The following is a 22,773-nucleotide window of genomic DNA, read 5'->3' as shown; positions in this document are numbered from 1 at the left end:
CGGCACCAATGAAATCAGAATTAAGCATCTCTCTGACTAGAATAGCCTGGATTAACCTACCTATGTATATTTCCTAGCTTTTGTTCCTATAAAATGTATATATGCCTACAGGATGGATCAAGGCAGATTAGCTGTCTTCCTAGTTTTGGTCAAACAGAAATAAAGTTCATTTCTTTATATCATTTTGTCTTACTTCTGATGTGGGCAGGCAACCCAATATAGTCCATTGGAACCCTTGCAGGGCCTCTGACCTGGGGTGCCAGTAACAATTTAATGGAAAAAAGAGAATGTAGTAACAACTGAGTCACATGGAGTCTGTAACTGGTTTTTTGAAAGTCAGCAATACTTAAATCATAAGCATATGTGGAGTGAAGAAGTCCTCACTCCTCTTTCTCATATGAACTGTATTAGTCACTTTATTTTCCTATAAGCTGATAACAATAACATTTTTGGGTTCTGTGGTGTCTGGAAAGAAGAGTAAGATATATATTTTCAAATCCCCCATTAAGAAGAAACTTGGCAATAAAAGAGAATACAGATTCAGAATGATCTAGGTTACATGTCAAATTATAAAGTATGAGACATTCCAAGTTCTCCACATATCAAACAGTGTAAAAACAATGTTGAATATATGAAAAGTTAAACTTCAAGTTAAAACTTTCAATTTCATAACCAAAAAATAATATCTAATTAATATGGACATCATTAAACCAATTCACCAGATATTCTATAAAACCCTGAAGATATGATCATGAAATATCAATGATAGGGCTAAAATATCAATGATAGGGCTATCAAATAAACAGACAAACAAATTCTTAAAAATTTACTTGGAAACAGGACTGGGACTGTAGCTCAGTGGCAGAGCGCATGTGTGAGACACTGGGTTCAATCCTAAGCACCACATAAAAATAAATAAAATAAAGACATGCTCATGTCCACCTACAACTACCAAAAAAAGTTTACTTGGAAACAATAGACCCAAGGTTAACATGGGTTGGGGACATGGCTCAGTAGTGGAGTGCTTGCCTAGCACGTGTGGGGCGCTAGGTTCCATCCTCAGCAGCATATAAAAATAAATAAATGAAATAAAGGTGTTGTGTCCATCTACAACGTTAAAAAAAAGAAAGTCTGGAAATCCTAAGGAAAAAAAAAATCCTGAAATCCTAAGAAAAGTTTTTTTTTTCAGAAATGTAATATACTATTTGAATTTTCATTGCTATTCATTAAATTTTAAAAGGCACCAATTTCAAGTGTTATAGAAAATAAGAGCAACATACTTCATTTACATCTAAACACAATATTCTAGGTCTCAAAATTGGAAATACATGATGCAACTTTTAAAAAACTGAAATAGGAGAAGGTAAAACAAAGGATATTAGTATTAAAGCTCAGAGACTTCTGTATTGGCTTACAAGTATTCCCATGATGCTATTTAGCAGGGAAGCTGGGCTTTATTCCTTGGTGGGCAGGGGTGTCTGGAAAAGTAACAGTCAGCTACCTACTTCCTAAGTCCCGAGATAAGTGAAATCAAACAACTAAATGCAAGACAAAGCTTTCTTCTGAAAGTGAAGACAACACAAATCATGTTTGTAAAATTACAGATTTAGCATGTGCATCAGCAGATCACTTTTGTGTTCATAGATTTATATTGATGTTTACATAAATGTTTATAGAAATAATCTTTACATGTGTACTTTGCAGTGATTAAAAATACAGGCTCTGGGGTTGGGGTTGCAGCTCAGCAGTAGACAACTAGCTAGCATGCGTGAGGCCCTGGGTTTGATCCTCATACCACATAAACATAAATAAATAAAATAAAGATATTGGGGCTGGGGTTGTGGCTCAGCGGTACAGCACTTGCTTAGCCTGTGTCGTGACCCTGGGTTTATCCTCAGCACCAAATAAAAATAAATAAAATAAAGGTATTGTGTCTGACTACAACTAAAAAATACCTATATAAAAAAGGTATTGTGTACAACTACAACTAAAAAAAAATATTCTTTTAAAAAAATACAGGCATGACTAAACATGATACTTTTTAAAAAATACTGAATATGCAATTACTTTTTATATGTTTTACTCATTTGTGAGGAATTATTACTTTATCCTCTGTAAATTCATAGGAAAAATAATCACTGTTTCTTTCAAAACTCAGAATTAATTTCAAATAGTATCCAATGTACACTCATCAACTAAAATTCCTTTTTTATAAGTGGCTTCAATGTTACATGGATTGGTGAAAGGCAGTAAGACAGGCCAAATGCATGGGCCAGAGCAGAAAGGAGTAAACAGTTAATAAAGAGGTAAAAATATGTTTATGATTTATTCATATATAAAAGACACAGTTACTGAGGTGGTAAAAAAAAAGCATAGAAAATGGTGGTTTGGTTGCAGTTATGGAAGTTGGGTTATGGTTAGGAAAACTGAGGAGATCATTAGAGAAATTACTTGAGTGAATTTAGTAAGGAATTGGTTTATGAGATAAATGCACAGGACAATGAGAATCATAGAAGGCTCTAAAGAAGAACAATTTCCATTTTGCTTTGAGATATAATCAGATGATACTTAAGCAGATGTTTCAACAAAAGAAGAGAGAATCAAGAATCAGTCTAACTAATAATTGGCATAAACAGCTTATGTAACCCTGCCTCTTACTTTAAATCTTTGCAAAAATTCAATAGCTTTACCACTTACGGTAAAACATACATGTAATTTTTATTATGAACTTACTTTGAAGCCAACTATACAATTAATATGTAGCATAGGGAATATAATACAACATAAAATATGATGCAAGGCAAATCAAAATTGTGAAATTTTCTTTTGAATTAATTACCTTGGCAGCTACCTTTGAGCTCCTGTGAAATAAACTTTGAGCAGCAAGGGAATGTTAAAATTCATGCAAAACTATTTAAAATGTTGAATGAGAAGTTTATTCCTCTGGCCAAATATAATTTTATGTAGTGATTAAACATTTTCCACCAACTCATAATGATCACAAGCATCACTGCATCACTGAATTTGATAATACAAACCAGCTTCAAATGTTGAAACAATAAATAATTTTTTAGCACTTTCATCAAATCCTAATATTGAGGGCAGGTGTGGTGGCTCAGACCTGTAATCCCAGAAGCTTGGGAGGCTGAGGCAGGAGGATCACAAGTTCAAGGCCAGCCTTATCAACTTAGTAGGCCCTAAGCAACTTAGTAAGACTGTCTCCAAATAAAAAATAAAAAGGGCTGAGATGTGGCTCAGTGGTTAAGTGTACCTGGGTTCAATTCTTGGTTTCCAAAAAAAAAAGAAACTAATATTGGAACACTTTAGAGATGCTGAATTCTAATCCATCTTCCCACTAAGACAAAAATCTTTAAATTATTAAATCATACCTGTCCATGTATTTACAGTGACAGAGAGGTCCCAAAATATTAACAACAAAAACAATCAGGTATAACCACCTCTGAGTGATTTTTTATGTACAAGTATTGTGGTATTTTCATAAATATTATTTTTAGATAATTTCAACTATTAAATGGTCCAACTACTAACATGTTCCAATGTTAAATGTTATTAAACCAAACTTTCCAGTATATAGTTAACTAAATTATTGTCTCTAGCAATCCTTCATGAAAAATAAAAAATTATAGTTACTGTTTCTAATGCTTAGTAAAATTAAGTTTGTTTATTTTCATTTCAATCATCACAACCACCTAATTATTATTTCTCCTATTATTTAGGGAACTAAATATTAGGGAAGGTAAATAATTCCCCAAGGTTACAAATCTTATATAGATCTTAATTTTACAGATTCCAAGAGATAAAAGATAGTTAATAATGGATATATAGGTGTTTATTAAAATATTTCTCTTCTTTTAAAAATTATAACCTAAAACATACATGCATTTTTATAATTAAAACATATCTTTAGTTGACCTTAAGTAATGCCATTTTATTTAGAAAATTTTGTTTCTCTGATTTATGTGAGTGAACCACATTTCCTTCAGATATATGTCACTACAGTTTCATGAAAGCTAGATTTAATGTTTAAGTAATGGTTTCAACAGGAGTTATTTTATACCTACTGCATGATACCATATAATGTGGAATAGTCAGGAAAAAAACAAGCCTTTGATAATAAAGTTCTTTTCCAACAGCACACAGTCTAGTAGTAAACTGGGCACGATGAAAAAAATAAATTCACGAGATTCATGCAAATAGGATAAACAACTACAAAATTCATACACCTAGATCAAAAAATGCTGGAACTAATATAATTGATTAGAATAAAATGGGATAAGGTACAAAAAGTATCTAAGAGTTATAAACCAAATTCAGAAAGAAATTTGACATGCGATGTTCTGCTTCACCAAAGTTGGATAGGATACGAACAAAGATTCAATCTAACATTAAAATACTGAAATATATATATTTGTTATATCTGGTATGGAATGTAAATGCACATATCTATGTGTATGTAAGTATAATTAATATGTATACATTTCTAATCCTTTCATGACCTACTTTTCTTCATTCACTTCAAAAAAGTAGAAAGAAATATTTGCCATTTTATAAAATAAAGCTGTACTTCAATTGTGAATCTGATAATTTTTTGGACAGGAAAATGGAAAAAATTTTGAGTCATAAAACTGATTTGAATCATGTTCCTTAGTAGCATAACTAACATTTCTCATAATGACAAATATTCTTTCTAGTTTTTTATTTACATATGACAGCTGAATGCATTACAATTCATATTACACATATAGAGCAAAATTGTTTATATGTCTGGTTGTATACAAAGTATATTCACACCAATTCATGTCTTCATACCTGTACTTTAGATAAAAATGTCCATCTCATTCCACCATCATTTTTAACATCATGCCGCCTCCCTTCCCCTCCCATCCCTTTGCCCTATCTAGAGTCTGTCTATTCCTCCTACTCTCCCCCTCCCTACCCCACTATGAATCAGAAAACATTCAGCATTTACTTTTTGGGAATTGGCTAACTTCACTTATCATTATCTTATCCAACTCCATCCATTTACCTGAAAATGCCATGATTTTATTGTCTTTTATTGCTGAGTAATATTCCATTGTGTATATATGCCACAATTTTTGTATCCATTCATCTACTGAAGGGCATCTAGATTGGTTCCACAGTTTAGCTATTGTTGAATTGTGCTGCTATAAACATTGATGTGGCTGTGTCCCTATAGTATGCTGTTTTTAAGTACTTGGGTATAGACCAAGGAGAGGGATAGCTGGGTCAAAAAGTGGTTCTATTCCCAGTGTTCCAAGGAATCTCCATACTGCTTTCCATATTGGCTGCACCAATATGCAGTCCTATCAGCAGTGTATGAGTGCACCTTTTCCCCCACATCCTCACCAACAAATATTGTTGTTTGTCTTCATAATAGCTGCCATTCTGACAGGAGTGAGATGAAATCTTAGAGTGGTTTTGATTTGCATTTCACTAATTGCTTAGAGGTCATGAGCATTTTTTCATTTATTTGTTGACTGATTGTATATCATCTTCTGAGAGGTGTCTGTTCAGGTCCTTGGCCCATTTATTGATTTGGTTATTTGCATTTTTGGTGTCTAGCTTTTTTAGTTCTTTATATACCCTAGAGATTAGTGCTTTATCTGATGTGTGAGGGGTAAAAATTTGCTCCCAATAAATAGACTCTCCCTTCACCTCACAAATTGTTTCTTTTGCTGAGAAGAAACTTTTTAGTTTGAATCCATTCCATTTATTGATTTTTGGTTTTAATACTTGTGCTATAGGAGTCTTATTAAGGAATTTGGGGCCTTATCCCACATGATGGAGATTAGGGCCTGCATTCTCTTCTATTAGACGCAGTGTCTCTGGTTTTATTACTAGGTCCTTGATCCCCTTTGGGTTGAGTTTTGTGCATGGTGAGAGATAGGGGTTTAATTTAATTTTGTTGCATTTGGATTTCCAGTTTCCCCAGCACCATTTGTTAAAGAGGCTATCTTTTCTCTAATGTTTGTTTTTGGCACCTTTGTCTAAAATAGGATAATTGTGATTTTGTATCCTCTATTCTGTACCATTGGTCTACCAGTCTTTCTGTTTGAAAATGGTTTTGGGTTTTGGTTTTTTTCCCCCAATGGTTTTACATCACCTTTGGACTACAGAGAATAACAGAAGGTGCCATTCCATAAAGTCATGTGTTTTCATTAAATTTCTCATGAAAACCAAAGTAAAATAATCAAAGTGATGGAATCCAAAGGGCCTCACAGATTTATAGATAAAAATAACATGTTATAAATATGTTCCATTCATCTAAAAAATGATAAGGCTTAACAGTCCATGACTGGCACAAGTGGAAGAGGGTAGCATAGAAAGTTAGCTGTGTACAGCAGTAGTCAGGGCAGAAAAGAGGATCTCCAGAGCAGCAGAAAAACTCCTTTCCTATAGGGATGCCTAGGATTTAAGGCAGATCTGGGAAGAAACTGTAAGTGCAATCCTATACAAGGGTGAAAAGCACAAAAACTTATAAACTTAATTACTTCTTTAGAAAAGATCACATTAATAATTTTTAAATAAATTTAATAAATTTGGCCATGATAACACAGGGGCTATATCTTACTCCTCTGAAATCTGATATGTGACCTTCAAGAACCATAACCAACTTACTAGCTTCTCTGAATAGTCTTGGTCTATTTCAGGCACACAGCAAAGGTTTTAGTTCAATATTGACTCTGTGAAGAAAGCATTGTTTCATGAGAACACCATCATCACACCTTGCAGCAGATGGCAGATATCAGCATGGCTTCAGACAAAGACTATTTCTCTTAAATTTCATGTAACAGATTTTAAATAAAATGTGTAATGACAGTCAAGATTGAAGATCACCTAAATATTACAGTAATCATCTTTGTATTCATTCCAAGTACTTCCCAGTAACTTTTAATTTTATTCATTTAAAGTAAACAAAGAAAAAATTTTAAATATGTTCCTGACTAAATAAGTATAATTCTTTCAGTGAAAGACTATATATAGTACTAGTTCTTTAAAACTTAATTGAGGTAGAGGTTTTTTTTTTTTTTTTTCCTCACTTATTTAACAAACTTTGATGAAATTCTGATACAGAAAACTGTTAGGCAGTAAATCTGAAGCTATCACTAGTTTTCTTATTAATTTTCAGGAACAACTGATTCTGGAAAAAGATATTCTGAGTATTCCTTATATTTATTTAAGGAGATCATGCATGTGGCAGTTTTAATTTATCTTTAGTAGTATTTAATATATCCTTAGCAGTTTATAAAAGCTTTAATATTTTCTGAAATTACATGAAAAGAAATAATTTTTTAAAATATATATTTTTTAGTTGTCAATGAACCTTTATTTTATTTATTTATACGTGGTGCTGAGAATCAAACCCAGCGCCTCACTCATGCTAGGTAGGCACTCTACCACTGAGCCACAACTCCAGCCCAGGAATTCTTTTTTTAAAAAAATATTTATTTTTTTAGTTTTTTTTTAGGTAGACACAATATCTTTATTTTACATTTATGTAGTGCTGAGAATTGAACCCAGTGCCTCATGCATGCTAGGCGAGCACGCTACCACTTGAGCCACATCCCCAGCCCCCCAGGAATTCTTTAATATAGCTCAATTTTTCCATTCATACCTTTAATTTCAAGTTTATAAGCAAAATAAATCAAATTCTTTCATTCATCTAATAAATATTTGTAAAGGACATAACACATACTAGATAATGTTTTAGAAACTGAAGATACGAAAGTGAAAGAAAGAGAAAGCTCTCTGTTCTGGAACTTATTAGTGTATGAACATATACAGAAAAATAATATATGTCAGATATTAATAAATGCAGGGAAAAAATTAGAAAAATAGCAGGTATACTAGACTAAAGAAGACAAAGGGTAAACTAATAGGAGATGAAGTGAGAAACATATCAGGAAGCCAGATCGCTCAAGGCCTTTTATGATATCATAAGGACTTATTTTCTTTTTCTTTTTTAAATTTTTTAAATTCATTTTAATTAGTTACACATGACAGTACAATGACCTTGACATATCATACATTTAAATCAGATGGGATATAATTTCTGAGTATACAGGTTGCCAGAATCACATTGGTCATGCAGTCAGGAATATACACACAGCAATAATAATGTATATTTTATTCCACTGTCCTTCCTTTCCTCCCTTCCTCTCCCCCCCCATCACTTCTCTCTACCCAATCTAAGGTGACACAATTCTTTTTTTTTTTTTTTCTCACATCATCATACACGTATTTTGTATAACAATGAGGGTCTCCTTCCATCTTCCATGTAATTCCCCTCTCCCTCCTTTTCCCTCCCACCTCTGTTCCCTATCTAGAGGTAATCTTCTTCTCATGCTCTTCCTCCCTACCCCATTTTGAGTCACCCACCCCTTATATCAGAAAAGACATTAAGCATTTGTTTTTTTGGGGGGATTGGCTAACTTGACTTAGCATAATCTGCTCTAATGCCATCCATTTCCCTGCAAAGGCCATGATCTTGTTATTTTTTAGTGCTGAGTAATATTCCATTATGTATAAATGCCACTTTTTATTTATCCGTTCATACATTGAAGGACATCTAGGTTGACTCCACAGTCTAGCTATTGTTACTTGTGCTGCTATAAACATTGATGTGACTGTGTCCCTGTAGTATGCTGTTTTTACATCCTTTGGGTATAGAAGAACTTATTTTCATTCTCAATGAAATCACAAGTCTTAGAACAGAGAAATTACCTTAGAATAATTTTATCCTCCATGTTAAGAACAGCCTAAGGGGCAACAAGGGAGAATGCAGTGAAATCAGAAGACTACTGAAATATTCCATGGAAGAGAGGTTCAGATAAGGGAAGTAATAATATAGACAATGAGAAATGGTTAGATACTGGATATATTTAGAAATCAAAGCTAAGAAGCTTTACAGTATATAAAGTATATATAGGTATAGAGTGGTAACTCCAAAATTTTTAGTCTTAGGAATAGGAAGAATGGGGTTGTGGTTTACTGAGATGGAAAAGACTGAAGCTGGAGAGTGTTGCAGGTGGGAGAGCAGAACCCAATTCTGGACATGTTACATACAACTAGAAATGTCAAGGAGGAGGAAGATTCTATGATTCTGGAGTGCAGAGAGGAGGTATAAGCTAGAGATCAATATTTGAGAACCACAAATATAAAGATTTATAACTAGATGAGATCACCAAGGGGCTAAATGATTTTAAAGTTCCAAAATTCCCAAACCCAGAAACACTCTAATATTCCGAGGTCAAGCAGATGAGATAAAATAAGCTAGGAAAATGTGAAGAAGCAATCAATGAGATCAGAGGAAAGCAAATATAGTATGCTGTTCTGGAAGAATAGGAAAAAATTCTATTACAAAGATGCTCAGTGAACAATTTGAGCATTAAATTTTTTCTTTACCTCTATTATCATATGTGAAATTACTAGGTCCAAGTGATAAAAGTATTGAACAAGCAAGTATTATGAAAGCAAATCTGTGGTACTCTATTGGAGAAGCTAATTAATGTCCAGGCTACTTAATCAAAAGATTCTGAATTCAGTCATTGTGCTGAATACCATAAAATGCCCCTCATATCCCCCACTGCTGTCCCAGTTTGCCTCAGGTACATAAAGCCACTTCACACAGAGCATAAGCTATGTTCTTTCCCAGGATGACCTATATCCAATGACTAACAGTTGCAGAAATACAAAGGTTTGGCCATTGCAGCTCAACCAGTGGCAACTCTAAAGAGCCAAAGTAGCTCCGAGGTTACTGGAAGTTGTCACTGTATCTACAACACAGCTCAACCTCTCCCTCTACCCATTCCTGCCACCTTTCTCTTCCTTCCACACAGGTTAATCTCAAAGGCACTGCTTATAAACTTCTTGAATACTAAGCTTCATTTGAGAATATGCATCCCAGGTTAACACTCTATGATGGTACCAGCACCATTCTGAAAAAGCAGATAGTTACGATGGGGTTGGATCACTTGGAATATGCTAAGGCTAATAAAGAAAGAAAATGACTATATTTCAAAGGAAGTGCAAGATCCACATAGTTCACATTAGCCAGGATAGTACATGTAGGATTAAATTCCAGGGGTATTTGATCAAAGAGGCTGGAACCAAAAATTAGATAAGGGGAGTTTATTGGTTTTAAGGGACTCTCCTAAGAGGCAGGATTTAACAACTGGCAAGAAACTCAGGAGATGGTACAAACTCACTAATTAAGATGGTTCCTAGAAACATGATCAAACTAATGGCTCATAGTAAATGTGGATATAAATGCCAGAAATGTCTGGATAGACAATAGAAGAGGAGATTACAAGGCTCAGAGAAATGGGCATTTTGGAATATACATACTAATTATGCAGGGCCAGAAAACTCATCAGATAATTATGTTCCACGGAAAGAAGCAGAAAATACACCATTTACCAAAATCAAAAGAAATATGCTAAATATGCTTTTTAGCATTAAAAAGTTAATGCTAAACATTTTAGCTTTACTAAAAAGTTTAGAAGTATCTCTCTTCTAAAGGTGATGACTGATGAAGAAAAGACTCATGTGTAACAAGGCTTCCAGATAGCAATGAAGACGACAGAACCAACCAAAGATGTTTAACAGCCAGGCAGGTACAGTTATCTTAAAAATGGCAAAGGCAATTGTATGTGAAACTGATCCACAAAGAGTTACTGAGAATTAACAGAATTTGCATCACTAATGGGAAACTAGAGAGCTAATAAGGCTACTATTCATCATATTATTAAAAGAAATCCAAGATGAATGGCCACAAAATCGAGAGTAGTAGCCCTAATGAAGTCACAATTTTTTGTGTTTCCAAACCTGTGCTAAATTTTATACATTTAACTTACACACAGACTGAATAAGAGGCCTGGCCTAGTTTTCAGAAGGAAGGACCTTGCAACACTATGGTAAGAATATTCCCCAGTTCACTCCAAAGGGACCTACAACCCTCTACTCTGGCAATTATAGGGGGAAAACACTCAAATATTTAGGAACTATTGGACACAAATTTGTCAGTGATACCCAGAGACCTGAGACATCAACATGCTGTCCTCCTCTCTTCCCCTTGTTAAAGTAGAGGCATCTGGAGGCCAATAATAAATGGGTCCCAGCCAAGGTACAACTCATCACGGGTCTAATGGGACCATGAAATGACCTGGTGGTGGTTCCTCAGACTCTATATGAAATCATCTTCTGATTTCATACTTGGTTAGTATACCTCAATATCCTCCTCAAGTCCTTGGCCTATAAGGTAAGAGCTATTATTGTTGAGAAAACTAGGACAAAGAATTGGAAGCTGCTCCACTCCAATCTTTCCATGATTGGGAAATAAAAAAAAAAAAAAAAAAAAAAAAAGCCACATAGTATGAGGAGTGGAGAGTGGGAGGGTATAGGGACTGGCAGAAATTAGTTCCCCTTAACAATCTAAATGCCATGCAACATGGTTCCAATAAAGTTATATAAGGCTATTTATGGGTTCATATTGCAGTACAACTTCTTCCTTTATCCACTTCTAGTTTTTAAATATATATTTATTTTAATTGTAAATGGACCTTTGTTTTATTTATTTGTGGTGCTAAGACTTGAATCCAGGGCCTCACACATGCTAGGCAAGTGCTCTACCACTGAGCCACAACTCCAGCCCTCCACTCCAATTTTTGTTGCCTTCCTTCCAAAGCAGTTGAACACAAAGGCACTCCTTAATAAACCTCATCCCAGAGTCTGATTTTCATGTAACTTTGCCCACAATCATTATGTTCCACCTTGAAATTAAGTCATTTCCTTTTTAAATGATCTTGTGCTTAATATTCATAACTACTTCCCAATTTGAGTAATATTAGGTTTCACTCCTTGAAAACTTTTCCAAAGTACTGTCAAGCCAATAGGTATTTTTTAAAGTCTTTAGCATTTTTCTCTGGCAAGATCTCAGAAGCACAACTCTTGACTTATAGGTGCTTTTATGTTTAAAATTATTGTTAGTTCTAACTAATATCTCAATTCAATGTTTTGAAAAAATATTTTTTTCTTATTCTGGATTGGCAAAGATCATTCAATATCAGTTTACATCTCATTTTCTCTAGAAAGCATTTCATTAGTTCCAAATAATAATATCTTCTCTATTTTATCCTCAGTTAAGTGATAATAATGTGTATAATAGCTTCTTTGTAAGTATATTGTCTTATTTTAGACAGACTTTATTTCTGCAAATAGAAAATGAAACAAAATACATTGGGATCTACATTTCCTTTTCTTCTATATAGCTACAGAGCATTATCTATTGTTATAGTTTAGATGTGAGTGTAGCCCAAAAGCTCTTATGTGAGACAATGCAAGAAAGTTTAGAGGTAAAATAATTGGGTTATGAGAGCCTTAACTTAATCAGTGCATTAATCCCCTGATAGGGATTAACTGGGTGGTAACTGTCAGCAGGTAGGGAATAACTAGAGGAGATGGGTCAATAAGGACATGCCTTTGGAGTTCATATTTAATCCAAGGTGAGGAGCCATCTTTCTCTGCTTCCTGGTGCCATGTCCAAGCTACATTCCTCCACCACACTCTTCTGCCTTGATGTTCTTCTGCCTTACCTCAATCCCCAAAGAATGAAGTTGGCCATCAATGGAGTAAGGTCTCTATAAGTGTGAGTCTCAAAAGAAACTTTTCCTCCTAAAATTGTTATTTTCACATCTTTTAAGTGCAGCAACAACAACAACAACAACAACAAAAAAAAAACTGACTAAAACATCTATACAATCTCTTCATTAATTTTCTATTAGAAAGTTATAATTAAAACATTATAGAAGAGTTTACAGGCTAAGACACTTTAAATCTGAAAAACTACTAGGAATTCACTACATCATGCAATCGTGAACTTTAAACTATAGAATATCTATAGCTTAACCAAATAAGTATAATAATAACAATAAAAAATCAAACGTGCTTTTAAAACATAGCTCTTACTAATGACAACATACTGTACACTAAAATCTTGGGTATGAGTCAAAATATTCTAAATATTGTACAACTGACAAAAACACTTCTCTGCTATTGGATACAACTGCTCAACAATAAACATTATAACAAGAAACCAGAAGTACACCTCCAGTTACAAATGACTCTAGTGATGAGGCTATTTGTATGAAAAGCCAAAGCAAAATATGTATTTTTTAAAAGCACTTGATTTCTCTCTCTGTGTGTGTGTGTGTGTGTGTGTGTGCAAGCGCGCGCACAAGAGAGAGACAGCGTGCACGCACGCACTACCAGGAATTGAAACCAGGGATGCTTAACCCATTGAGCACATTCTCAGTCCTTTTTATGTTTTATTTTTGAGAAAGGGTCTTGCTAAGTTGCTTAGGGCCTCACTAAGTTGCTGAGGCTGGCTTTGAACTTGCAATCCCTCTACCTCAGCCTCCAAAGCCACTAGGACAATAGGCATCCACCACCATGCCCAACTAAGAGCACTTGTTTTTTGTGACTGTACAATAACAAAGAAGATGGTTGACAATTGGCCTGACAAAACTCTCTGAATCTATTATAAAAATTACAGTGAAAATGTCTTATTTTAAGGAAAAAATGGAAATATTTACAGTAGCACTTCGCCCACGATCAAATACTAATTATATTAGATGAAGATATAGTACTATAGTTTAATCAAATATGTATACTTAATCAGAGATTGATGAATTATAATTGGATACTCTGGTTCTGACTCTATTTTGTACCCATTGATTATACCAACTCTTGCTTAGTCCCACCTAAGCAAGACACCAGTCATAAACATGATTGAAGATCAAATTTTTATCAGAAACCAGAAAGAAGTACAGACTTCCAATAAATATAAAAAGGAAGACTTCCTTCTTACATTTATTGTCATTGGACACTGCCTCCTTTCCCATATTCATGCATTTCCACAGGCACAAATTCTAAAGATTCTTGAAGGAAAAACGTATCTTCAGGGATAGCAACATAAATACCTTTTAAAGGATAGACACATGACATTATCTTATGGCCAATAATAGTTAGAGGTAGATATATATATATAATAGTTATAAAGATTTATAGACAGATATGTTTTTTTTTCATTCAGATCACTAGTAAATATTACAATGTACTTAATAAAACTTGGAATTTTAAATGTTGGTATGTTAGCTTATCTTTAGATTTTGAAATTCAATTAAAACAGATAAAATAAAGATCACACATACTTGGAAGAAACTGCCTCCATGAATTCATCCAAAAAGTCATCATATTCAGGACCTCTCACTCTTCTCTGTCGTAATCCAATGTACAGTGGATCTTTAAGTAACTCCTGTTGTACAAAAAAGTTATCATAAAATTGGAAACAATTATATTTATTCTTTCTAAGACTGCTTTTTCACCTATATAAAGGGCTAGAATATAATTTTGTTATAATGACCCATGGTTAAAACTACTTTTTGTTATAATGACCCATGGTTAAAGTTACTGTTTAATTTTTATGTAAAATATATCTACAGTATTTATATGCCAAATAATAATTACTGCATGTCAAATATATTATGGATTATTCTAAGGAAAAGAAAAGAAATTGCAATCTCTCAGTGGTGCTAATCAGAAGATCTCAACTCAAGTTTTAGAGGCTTTATCAAGTTTATCACTGAGAAATAATACTGAGTTTTGAAATATTATATTAGCTTACTAAATGGAATGATAGCAATTCCTTTCTTAGGTTTATTTTCTATTCAAAAAGTAAAATCTTCAAATAATATTTTATTTACACCTTTATCATGATAGATGACTAACTTAAAATAAAACTGAGCCTTGACCATGTTTTTCTTAAAGTTTTTAGACTTTACACAATTTAAGTTGTTTCTTAAACAACTTATATTAATATTTGAGACAACATTGCTCTGTTCATTTTAGTATATAAAATATTTAATATTATCTTAATAAACTAGTTTTTAAATTGAAGTATAATTTATATGCAGTAAAATGCACCCATTTATAGCAAAATCTATTAGAAAACTAAGAACAAGAAGGACATCTGTGAAAAATCCACAGCTAACAGCATATTTAACAGTGAAAGACTGAATGCCACTCCCTTCAGATAGGGAACAAAACAAGAAATATCTAGCCTTACAACTTTTCTTCAACATTATACTGGTGACTCTAGCCATTACAATAAGACAAGAAAACTGAAGGAATACAGATTGGAAAGAGAAGAACCAAAACTACTTTTATTTTTATATACATCATTATGTACATAGAAAATATTAAGTAATCTACAGAAAAACAGCATGAAAATACAGGAATTTAACACAATCACAGTATGTAAGATCAATATACACAAATCAATTGTATCTCTACATACTTGCAACAAGCAGTTGAAAATGAAGTAAAATAACATAATTCTATTAGGTAGTAATAATGAGCAATAGAATGTAAAGCAATAACATAGCCAGGTCACAGGATTTCTTTAAATTGCCTTTGTAACTAATGAATATTATCAAGTGATTTGTAGAGAAGCAATAGAGATACTAACCCTGAGAATAAACAAGTAGAAACAAAGGAAGCCAATTAAAAAATAGTCAAGAAAGGCAATTAAGAAATATGTTAAGAAGGGGAATTATTGGAAGGACTCTGTGGTCTGGTATCAAAAGTGGAAGGTGGCTAGTAGGTAGGGCAATGTGGTCAAATCTAAAGAAAACTGCATTTTGGTGCCCAATAAGGAAACAAACCATGGAATTCTCAAAACATCCATCCTTCACTCATGAATACCATAAAGCTTATTTTCCTTTCCAACATAGGCTACAGTTTCATTGAGTGATAGTCCAAAACATGTTCTGGGACTTAGCACATTCCTTCTCAGACTGCTTCTGTAAGAAGTGGCCAGGCTCAGTGAGTCTATGTTCTTTAAATTCTTCCCAGCATATTTCTTCTTAAGAACAAAAAGTTTGTCTCCTGTCAGAAACTAGCAACAGAAGCAATTGCAGGCAACTAGTGTACTTTAGCCTGTCATCCTGTGAACAATCTCCAGAAAAAATGAGCAGCCTCAGCCATAAGCACCTGGAAATAATCCTGAAAAGGAACTGGCAACAAAACATAAAAATTAAGACTCAAAAGAAAAGGCAGTGGGCTTTGGAAGATTTGACACTGCTCCCCCACTGGGTAAAGGAGATTTTGGTAATGTTTATTTGAGAAGAGGAAAACAAAGCAAGTTTATCCTGGCTCCTAAATTGTTTAAAGTTCAGATGGAGAATGCATGAGTAGAGCATTATATCAGGATAAAAGTAGAAATCCAGTCCCACCATAGGCATTCTAATATTCTCAAGCTGTAAGGTTATTTCATGATGTCACCAGAGTCTACCTAATTCTAGAATATGTAACACTTGAAACAGTCTAAAGAGAAATTCTGAAACTTTCCAAGTTTGAGGAGCAGAGAATTGCTACTTAGGTTGCTGAACTGGCAAATGTTCTGTCTTACTACTATTCAAAGATAGCTATTCATAGAGACATTATGCCAGAGAACAAGCTACTTGGATCAGCTGGGGAGCTTAAAATCACCAATTCTGAGTGATCAGTACATGCTCCCATCTCCAGGAGAACCACTTTCTTGACACCCTGGACTACCTGTCCCCTGAGATGATTAAAGGCCAGATATATGACGAGAAGGTGGATCTCTGGAGCCCTGGAGTTCTTTGCTATGAATTTCTAGTTGGGAAACCTCCTTTTGAGGCAAACATACACCAAGAGACCTAGGAAAGAATAGAACAAGTTGAAATCACATTCCCTGACTTTGTCAGAAGAGGGAGCCTGGGATCTCCTTCCAGACTTGAGAAGCATAATCCAAGCCAGAGGTCAATTCTGCTTTAAGCAGAGTATGGAAAACACCCCTGCATCACAGCAAATTCACCAGTGAATTGCCAAAAAGGCAAAGAGTCAACTAACAAATAATCTTAATTGTGCAGGGATAGAAGTCCTGAACTAAGGCTGCTGTACAGTATTCAGGAACAAGTTGCTGAAACTTATCTTACTGTAGAAAGCACTACAGGAAAAGTCACTTGTCCTACTGACCATACAGTATCTCAGCCCCAGGACCAGGAAAGCTCCAACGCAATAACTTGCTTTCTAAGTGAAAGTAGCAGTGAGAGTTGTTCTGGTTTCACAGATGGAAGCTCACTTGGCTGCAACCATTGCAGCAGCTGTGCCAGTGGTCTTTTGCAGGAGACAGATGGTTGTGGGGAAAGTAGCACATTGCCCTGACTCAGACAACTAGGAGCTACATAGTAACCTTCAAGTAACTGAGTGTGCATAATTTAGTAGATGGCCAAGCCTAGGAAATGAATATGTGACTTTTAAAAAAATATTAAAATTAAGATTTTTGTATAGGCTTGTATTTCCCTTCCATGGCATCCCCTTAGGGATATTTTGACTTTCAACCCTGTTAAGTCTGATTGGGTTTCTGGTCCTCCTCCAACACTGCAGGATGTAAGTACATGTGCTCTATCTTTATCTCAGGACTTGCTTGGGACACAAAAGAGACCAAGTATCAAAGATATTTCTAAATGTTAGGTGCCCTTTTTAAAATTATATTACAATTATGGTGTGTGTGAACTTTAAATACAAAAATAAAGTTCTAAAAAAATAAAGAAATATCAAGAAGGAAAGGGAGATGAAGGGGTTAACTTCTGACAGGTTTGAGAAACATAAAGTCCAGTGTTAAATTTTCAGAATATAGAATTTAGCTTTAAGTATAAAATTTGGATGTAAGATCCAATTGTGGCCATTCTGAGATTCCCAACCTGTATTCAGACATAGCTATTTTTTTTAAAAAAAAAAAACCTTTCACTTTGACCTCCCCAATTTTAAAATTACCAATCTCATAGATAGTAACCTCTTTCTCCTCCTATCAGAGAAAGGGGCATTGCTGCCTAAGGATAAAAACAGGCAGACTTTCTGCCCCAAGAGTGCTTGCTTGCCAGACTTTGTTCAGCAGCACACCCTTCAGCAGAAGTAAAGTTTGTCCTGCTGAGTAACTTCTAAGCACATTTAACATTGGTCCACATTATGAATGAATACAGCCCTTGCTGCTCTGGAACTGCAACTTATTTTTCTCTCCCTCCTTCTCTATAATCTCTTCCCCTCCCTAATCTCAGGGGAAACAGGATTACCTTTTTTTCCCCATCCCAGAGTTACCTGTCTTTAAACGTACACTCATCACAGGAATGAAGTAATTCAGATTTGGGGATGGCATCAGCAGATCTAAGAAATGACCATCTTCCAAATTACAAAGTGAATTACATCTCTTTGTAGAAAATTAATGGAATGTAGCCTAGATTCACCTCTTTTTTTTAAAAAAGCCCTATTCCCCTTGATGAGCAGAATCACAGCTTCTGGGACAGGAGTCCCCTGTGCTTCTCCTTTGCTAGCAAAGTAATAAAACTTTTTCCTTTTCCTCAAAACTGTCCTTGTTATTTGATTGGCACTGGGGACAAGGACTGAGCTTTCAGTAACACACTTTTAACAGATTTCTTGCAGTGCCCCAATATTTCTAACATAGGGACTATTGAGATCACTGCCCAGGGGCACTAAGTGTCCAGCCATTGACTCTGGAACTGCATTAACATAGGATTGACTTGTGGATGAAGTCTCCCCAACACACACAAGAGATGGTTGCTATGACTATTTAGAAAGGACCAGGTAGAGTCAGAAGCTCCCCTGCCCAACATGAAGGAGGATTTAAATAATGGACTAGTGAAGACTGCAGAAGGTGGACCCCAGTTCTGGCAAACATCAAACAGTAATAAATATGAAAGTAGCATCAGTAAGTTTTCTTTGTTGTTCTCTGTTGGAGACAACCCACTCTCTTTCTCTCTTGAAAGTGTTCTTTGCTTAAGACTTACTTTCATTTATGACAAAACTCTGAATTTTCTTTTGTCAGGACACAAGAACAGAGGCTTGGAGCTGAGACCAGGACAAAGGACAGGTAGTTAATTATCAAACAAAAGGAAACTGGTAGACAGCACTCCCCATTACCTGGTTGCTAACAACCTCTTGGGGAAGGGAAGGATCACATTTTCCAATACAGGTAATCACCCTCTGGACAGCTCTTTTCCTGCCCTTTTGGTCACTGAGCAAGATAAGAGGAGAAGGGGGCATGAGAAGAAAGAAAACCTGAAATCTATAAAAGGGAAAAGACCTCCACTCCCTCTGGCACCAGCTCTGGACCTCCTCCTCTTGGGAGGAGTCTTTCCCTCCCTCCCTTCCTTTCTCCCTCCCTCCTCTCTCCCTGCTTCTCTCCCTACCCCCATCCTTAAAATAAAACTTCTGTTCTTGCCTCAGTGTTTCTCAGGTGTTTAATATTCGACCCAATCCTCACTGGTTTCAGAGCTTCATCTCCCACTTCACCTGTGACAAGTCCATTTATAATAGCATTACAAAACATGCAATTCATAGAAACATGTTTAACAAAATACATGTAAGACCTGGATGCTGGAAACCACAAAACCCTACTCTTTGAAAACCTCTGAATGATTTTAAAGGGAGCCTAACAAACCACCTTGGTCTGTTTTGTTGTTGTGCTGGGGATCATAGCCAGGACCTACCACATGCTAGATGAGGGCTCTACCACTGAGCTCCATTCCCAGCTCTACCTTGGTCTTTTTAAAAAATAAATAAATAAAAAACTGTATATGGAGACTTCATCTAATGGAGTAGACTATAATAGGATATATAGAAAGTCTTAAAAGTTTTGAGGGTGCTGCACTTCTTTGGATCAATCAGAACAAAGACACTTTAAAATGAAAATACTTCTCTGGGTCCTCAACTTTCCACAAGCAGAAAGCAGGCTGAGAAGGTTAATTCAGTTGCTAAATAGACCATTTCTTATGGAAAAGAAAGGATAACTCAGAGGATAGTCCAGAACCTAGAGGGCATAACCAAGAGCCTAAGAACAATGAACTATAGATACATTCTGGGGAAACAGAACTGGACTAAGCTGAAAGAATATTCCCTACCTCCCATATAGGTAGTCTGATAACAAGTATCTGTGAAAATTCAGAATAGCTATGGTCCACTTAGAGCTATATGATTCCTCTTCCTCCAGTTTTGACTGGGTACATTAATTGCTGTATTCTGTCCCTGACTTACCACTGTAAGTTGGGTGTGTGGGAACACAAGGCAAGAGTCACACTAAGAAGCAAAACCCAAGAAGTTTTTACATCTAGATCTGATTTAGATCTAGATAAACTTTGGACCTATTGTTACCATTGTGATGAAACTTTCAGAATCCTACTATGGTGGTGAGTGTATTTTGTATGTGGAATATAAATTATTTATAAAGAATAAGAATCTGTATGGAGAAAGGCACAACTGTCTTGGATGTCCCAGCTTTCCTATATCTCATTTAAAACTACTAACCCACAGGGTCATATACATTAATAAAATAGTAATTTTTAAGTTACTGAAAGGTGGTTTGTTACTGGAAAATTATGTTTTTGCAGGTGTGGTGGTGATACTGTTAAGAAAGTGAAACTACATGAATTATCTGAATCAGAGTTTATTTAAAGCCATTAGAAATGCTAAGCTCACACCTATTGTCCTGGTATAATTATTAACAACACTCTTTCATTCTAAAATTGTCATGGTTTGGCCAATACATCTTACTTGAAACATACTGCATAATGATAAGTGAAGGCTTTCTGGCTAGCTTGAAGTTAACATGTTAAATCACATAAATGTATTTCATATGAAATACAAAATCTGAAACCAAGTGTTGTTGTAAAACCCAGCTGTTCTTTAAGGCATAAAAACTTTAAACAATGTACTGGCAAGCTTCTGAGCAGCTAAGGTTGAAGTGCCAATGTGCTAGCTACTATTGATGGCTGCCAAAATAAAAAAAAATACTTTGTCCATGTCTGGAATGTATTTAGACTTATAAAATGTGAATTAGAAAAAAAATAAAGTTGAGAAAAAAATGTCACATGTTCCCCTTCTCTTTTCTCCCATTCTTTCCCATGCTAATAATTAAAGTGAATACTATAAAGAAGTCTGGTTACAATGTAAAGTCAATTTCAAAGATTTATGAATAAGATAGAGCTTTTGAATTAAATCAGAAAATTATAATATCATTTCAATCATAACAATGTCCCTGTCAAAAATTACTGTTTAATTACTTATAACTATAATTAAGAATTTACAATAAGTCTTGAAAAATAAGTGCAGTCTTAGAGACTTGGCTGACAAAAAGTTAATATATACCAAAAACACTTTAACAAGATCATTCAGTTTTTATAATGAATTAGCCTGGCATGAAAAAAAATGATATTAAGAATTTCTTGTGGCCAGGAGTCAATGCTCAACAAATCTTTGATGGAGAATAAATTAAAAATTTAGTAAGAAATAAGCACTTTTCTCCCAAAGTATGATTATTTCTTTATTTGTTTTTAATTTATAAAATACATTAATATATTCTCCTTAAAGAAGATAAGAACAAACCAGAAGATGAAGAGTAAAAAGGGCAAGTCCCTGGGCTGGGGTTGTGGCTCAGTGGTAGAACATTTGCCTAGCATGTGTGAGGCCCTGGGTTCGATTCTGAGTACCACATATAAATAAAATAAAGGTCCACTGACAACTAAAAATATGTTTAAAAAAGGGGGGGCACGTCCCCTTAAACACTCAGTCTCCATACTTTACTGAGGAAATCGTGACAGAAATTGACTAATCTTTCATTCAATCTTTGTTCAAGCTAAGCAAGCACTTTTAAAAAGGTTAGATATCCTTTAGCACTACGTGTCACACTAAATGCATGTTGCTTAAAAGACTTAAAAGACAAGCATGAGAGAAAGAAAATTATTAGGGGAAAAAAAGAATAAAGAACAAAGCATGTGAAAATATAAGAGCTCCAAAAAGGAGATAAGGATGGCATGTATTAGTAAGTATACTAATCATCTGATTTGTTAATACCATCCTACTTCCAGACCCTTACATTTATATGCCTGAAGTATTCATTTATTTTAAGTTAATAGTAATCAATAATAGCAATTATCATCAACTCTCACCTTGTTCTTGGCTCTCAAATTTCTATTTTCTAAAGTTTCTGAAAATTAAAAAAAATTCTCAATATTTTATGTTATTTTATTTTTTAACATATAAAAGCAACATATGCCTATCAGAAAATTTGAGAATACTAAAAAATAAAATTAAAACCAAAGAATACCAATAACCTCAACTGATTCACACCTACCCACCACTAATAATTTCATGTATATTCTTCTGAGTCCTCTTCTTCATGTCTATGCATGTATCATAGTATTTGTCCATATTTGGGAAAATACCATAGGCTATTTGATGACCTGTTTTCACAAAGGAATACATGGAGAAAAAGTTCTCATGCTAATAGAAAACATTCATATTGGAATGCTATCCTCCTAAAAAGAATGAACAAATTAACTCCCTTGAGTGGTATATACTAAACATGTCTATTTAGTTGTAATCTCCAGTAAAATATTACCATATATATGTGTGTGAAATATACATGCAAACATAATAAAATATAATAAATTCACATACATATGTTTAAATATTTATATATGCAGAAGGCAGGCACAAAAATTTATCCAATAGTATTGATTTTCTTTATTGAACTTTTTATTATGTTAATTGATTTTTATTTGGTCTTTTAAATATATATGACAGTAGAGTATATTTTGATATATTAAACATACATGGAGGATAACTTTTACTAAT

The 22,773-nt window shown here is 34.4% G+C and overlaps 1 protein-coding gene and 1 pseudogene across 1 annotated transcript in view; one reads left to right on the top strand and one right to left on the bottom strand.

Annotated features, from left to right (window-relative positions):
- Nucleotides 1-22,773, bottom strand: part of Me1 (malic enzyme 1) — a 150,861-nt gene that overhangs the window by 61,980 nt on the left and 66,108 nt on the right. The window contains exon 6 of the mRNA XM_076858461.2: nucleotides 14,253-14,356. Within this exon, the coding sequence (XP_076714576.1) occupies nucleotides 14,253-14,356 (104 nt within the window). The remainder of the gene's footprint in view (nucleotides 1-14,252; nucleotides 14,357-22,773) is intronic.
- LOC143401686 (aurora kinase A pseudogene) lies at nucleotides 15,324-16,785 on the top strand (annotated as a pseudogene).

The sequence above is a fragment of the Callospermophilus lateralis genome, chromosome 6 (assembly GCF_048772815.1).
Source record: "Callospermophilus lateralis isolate mCalLat2 chromosome 6, mCalLat2.hap1, whole genome shotgun sequence".
In the NCBI taxonomy this organism is placed as follows: domain Eukaryota; kingdom Metazoa; phylum Chordata; class Mammalia; order Rodentia; family Sciuridae; genus Callospermophilus; species Callospermophilus lateralis.
Note: the sequence above shows the minus strand (reverse complement) of the source record. Positions and strands in the feature narration are given on the sequence as shown.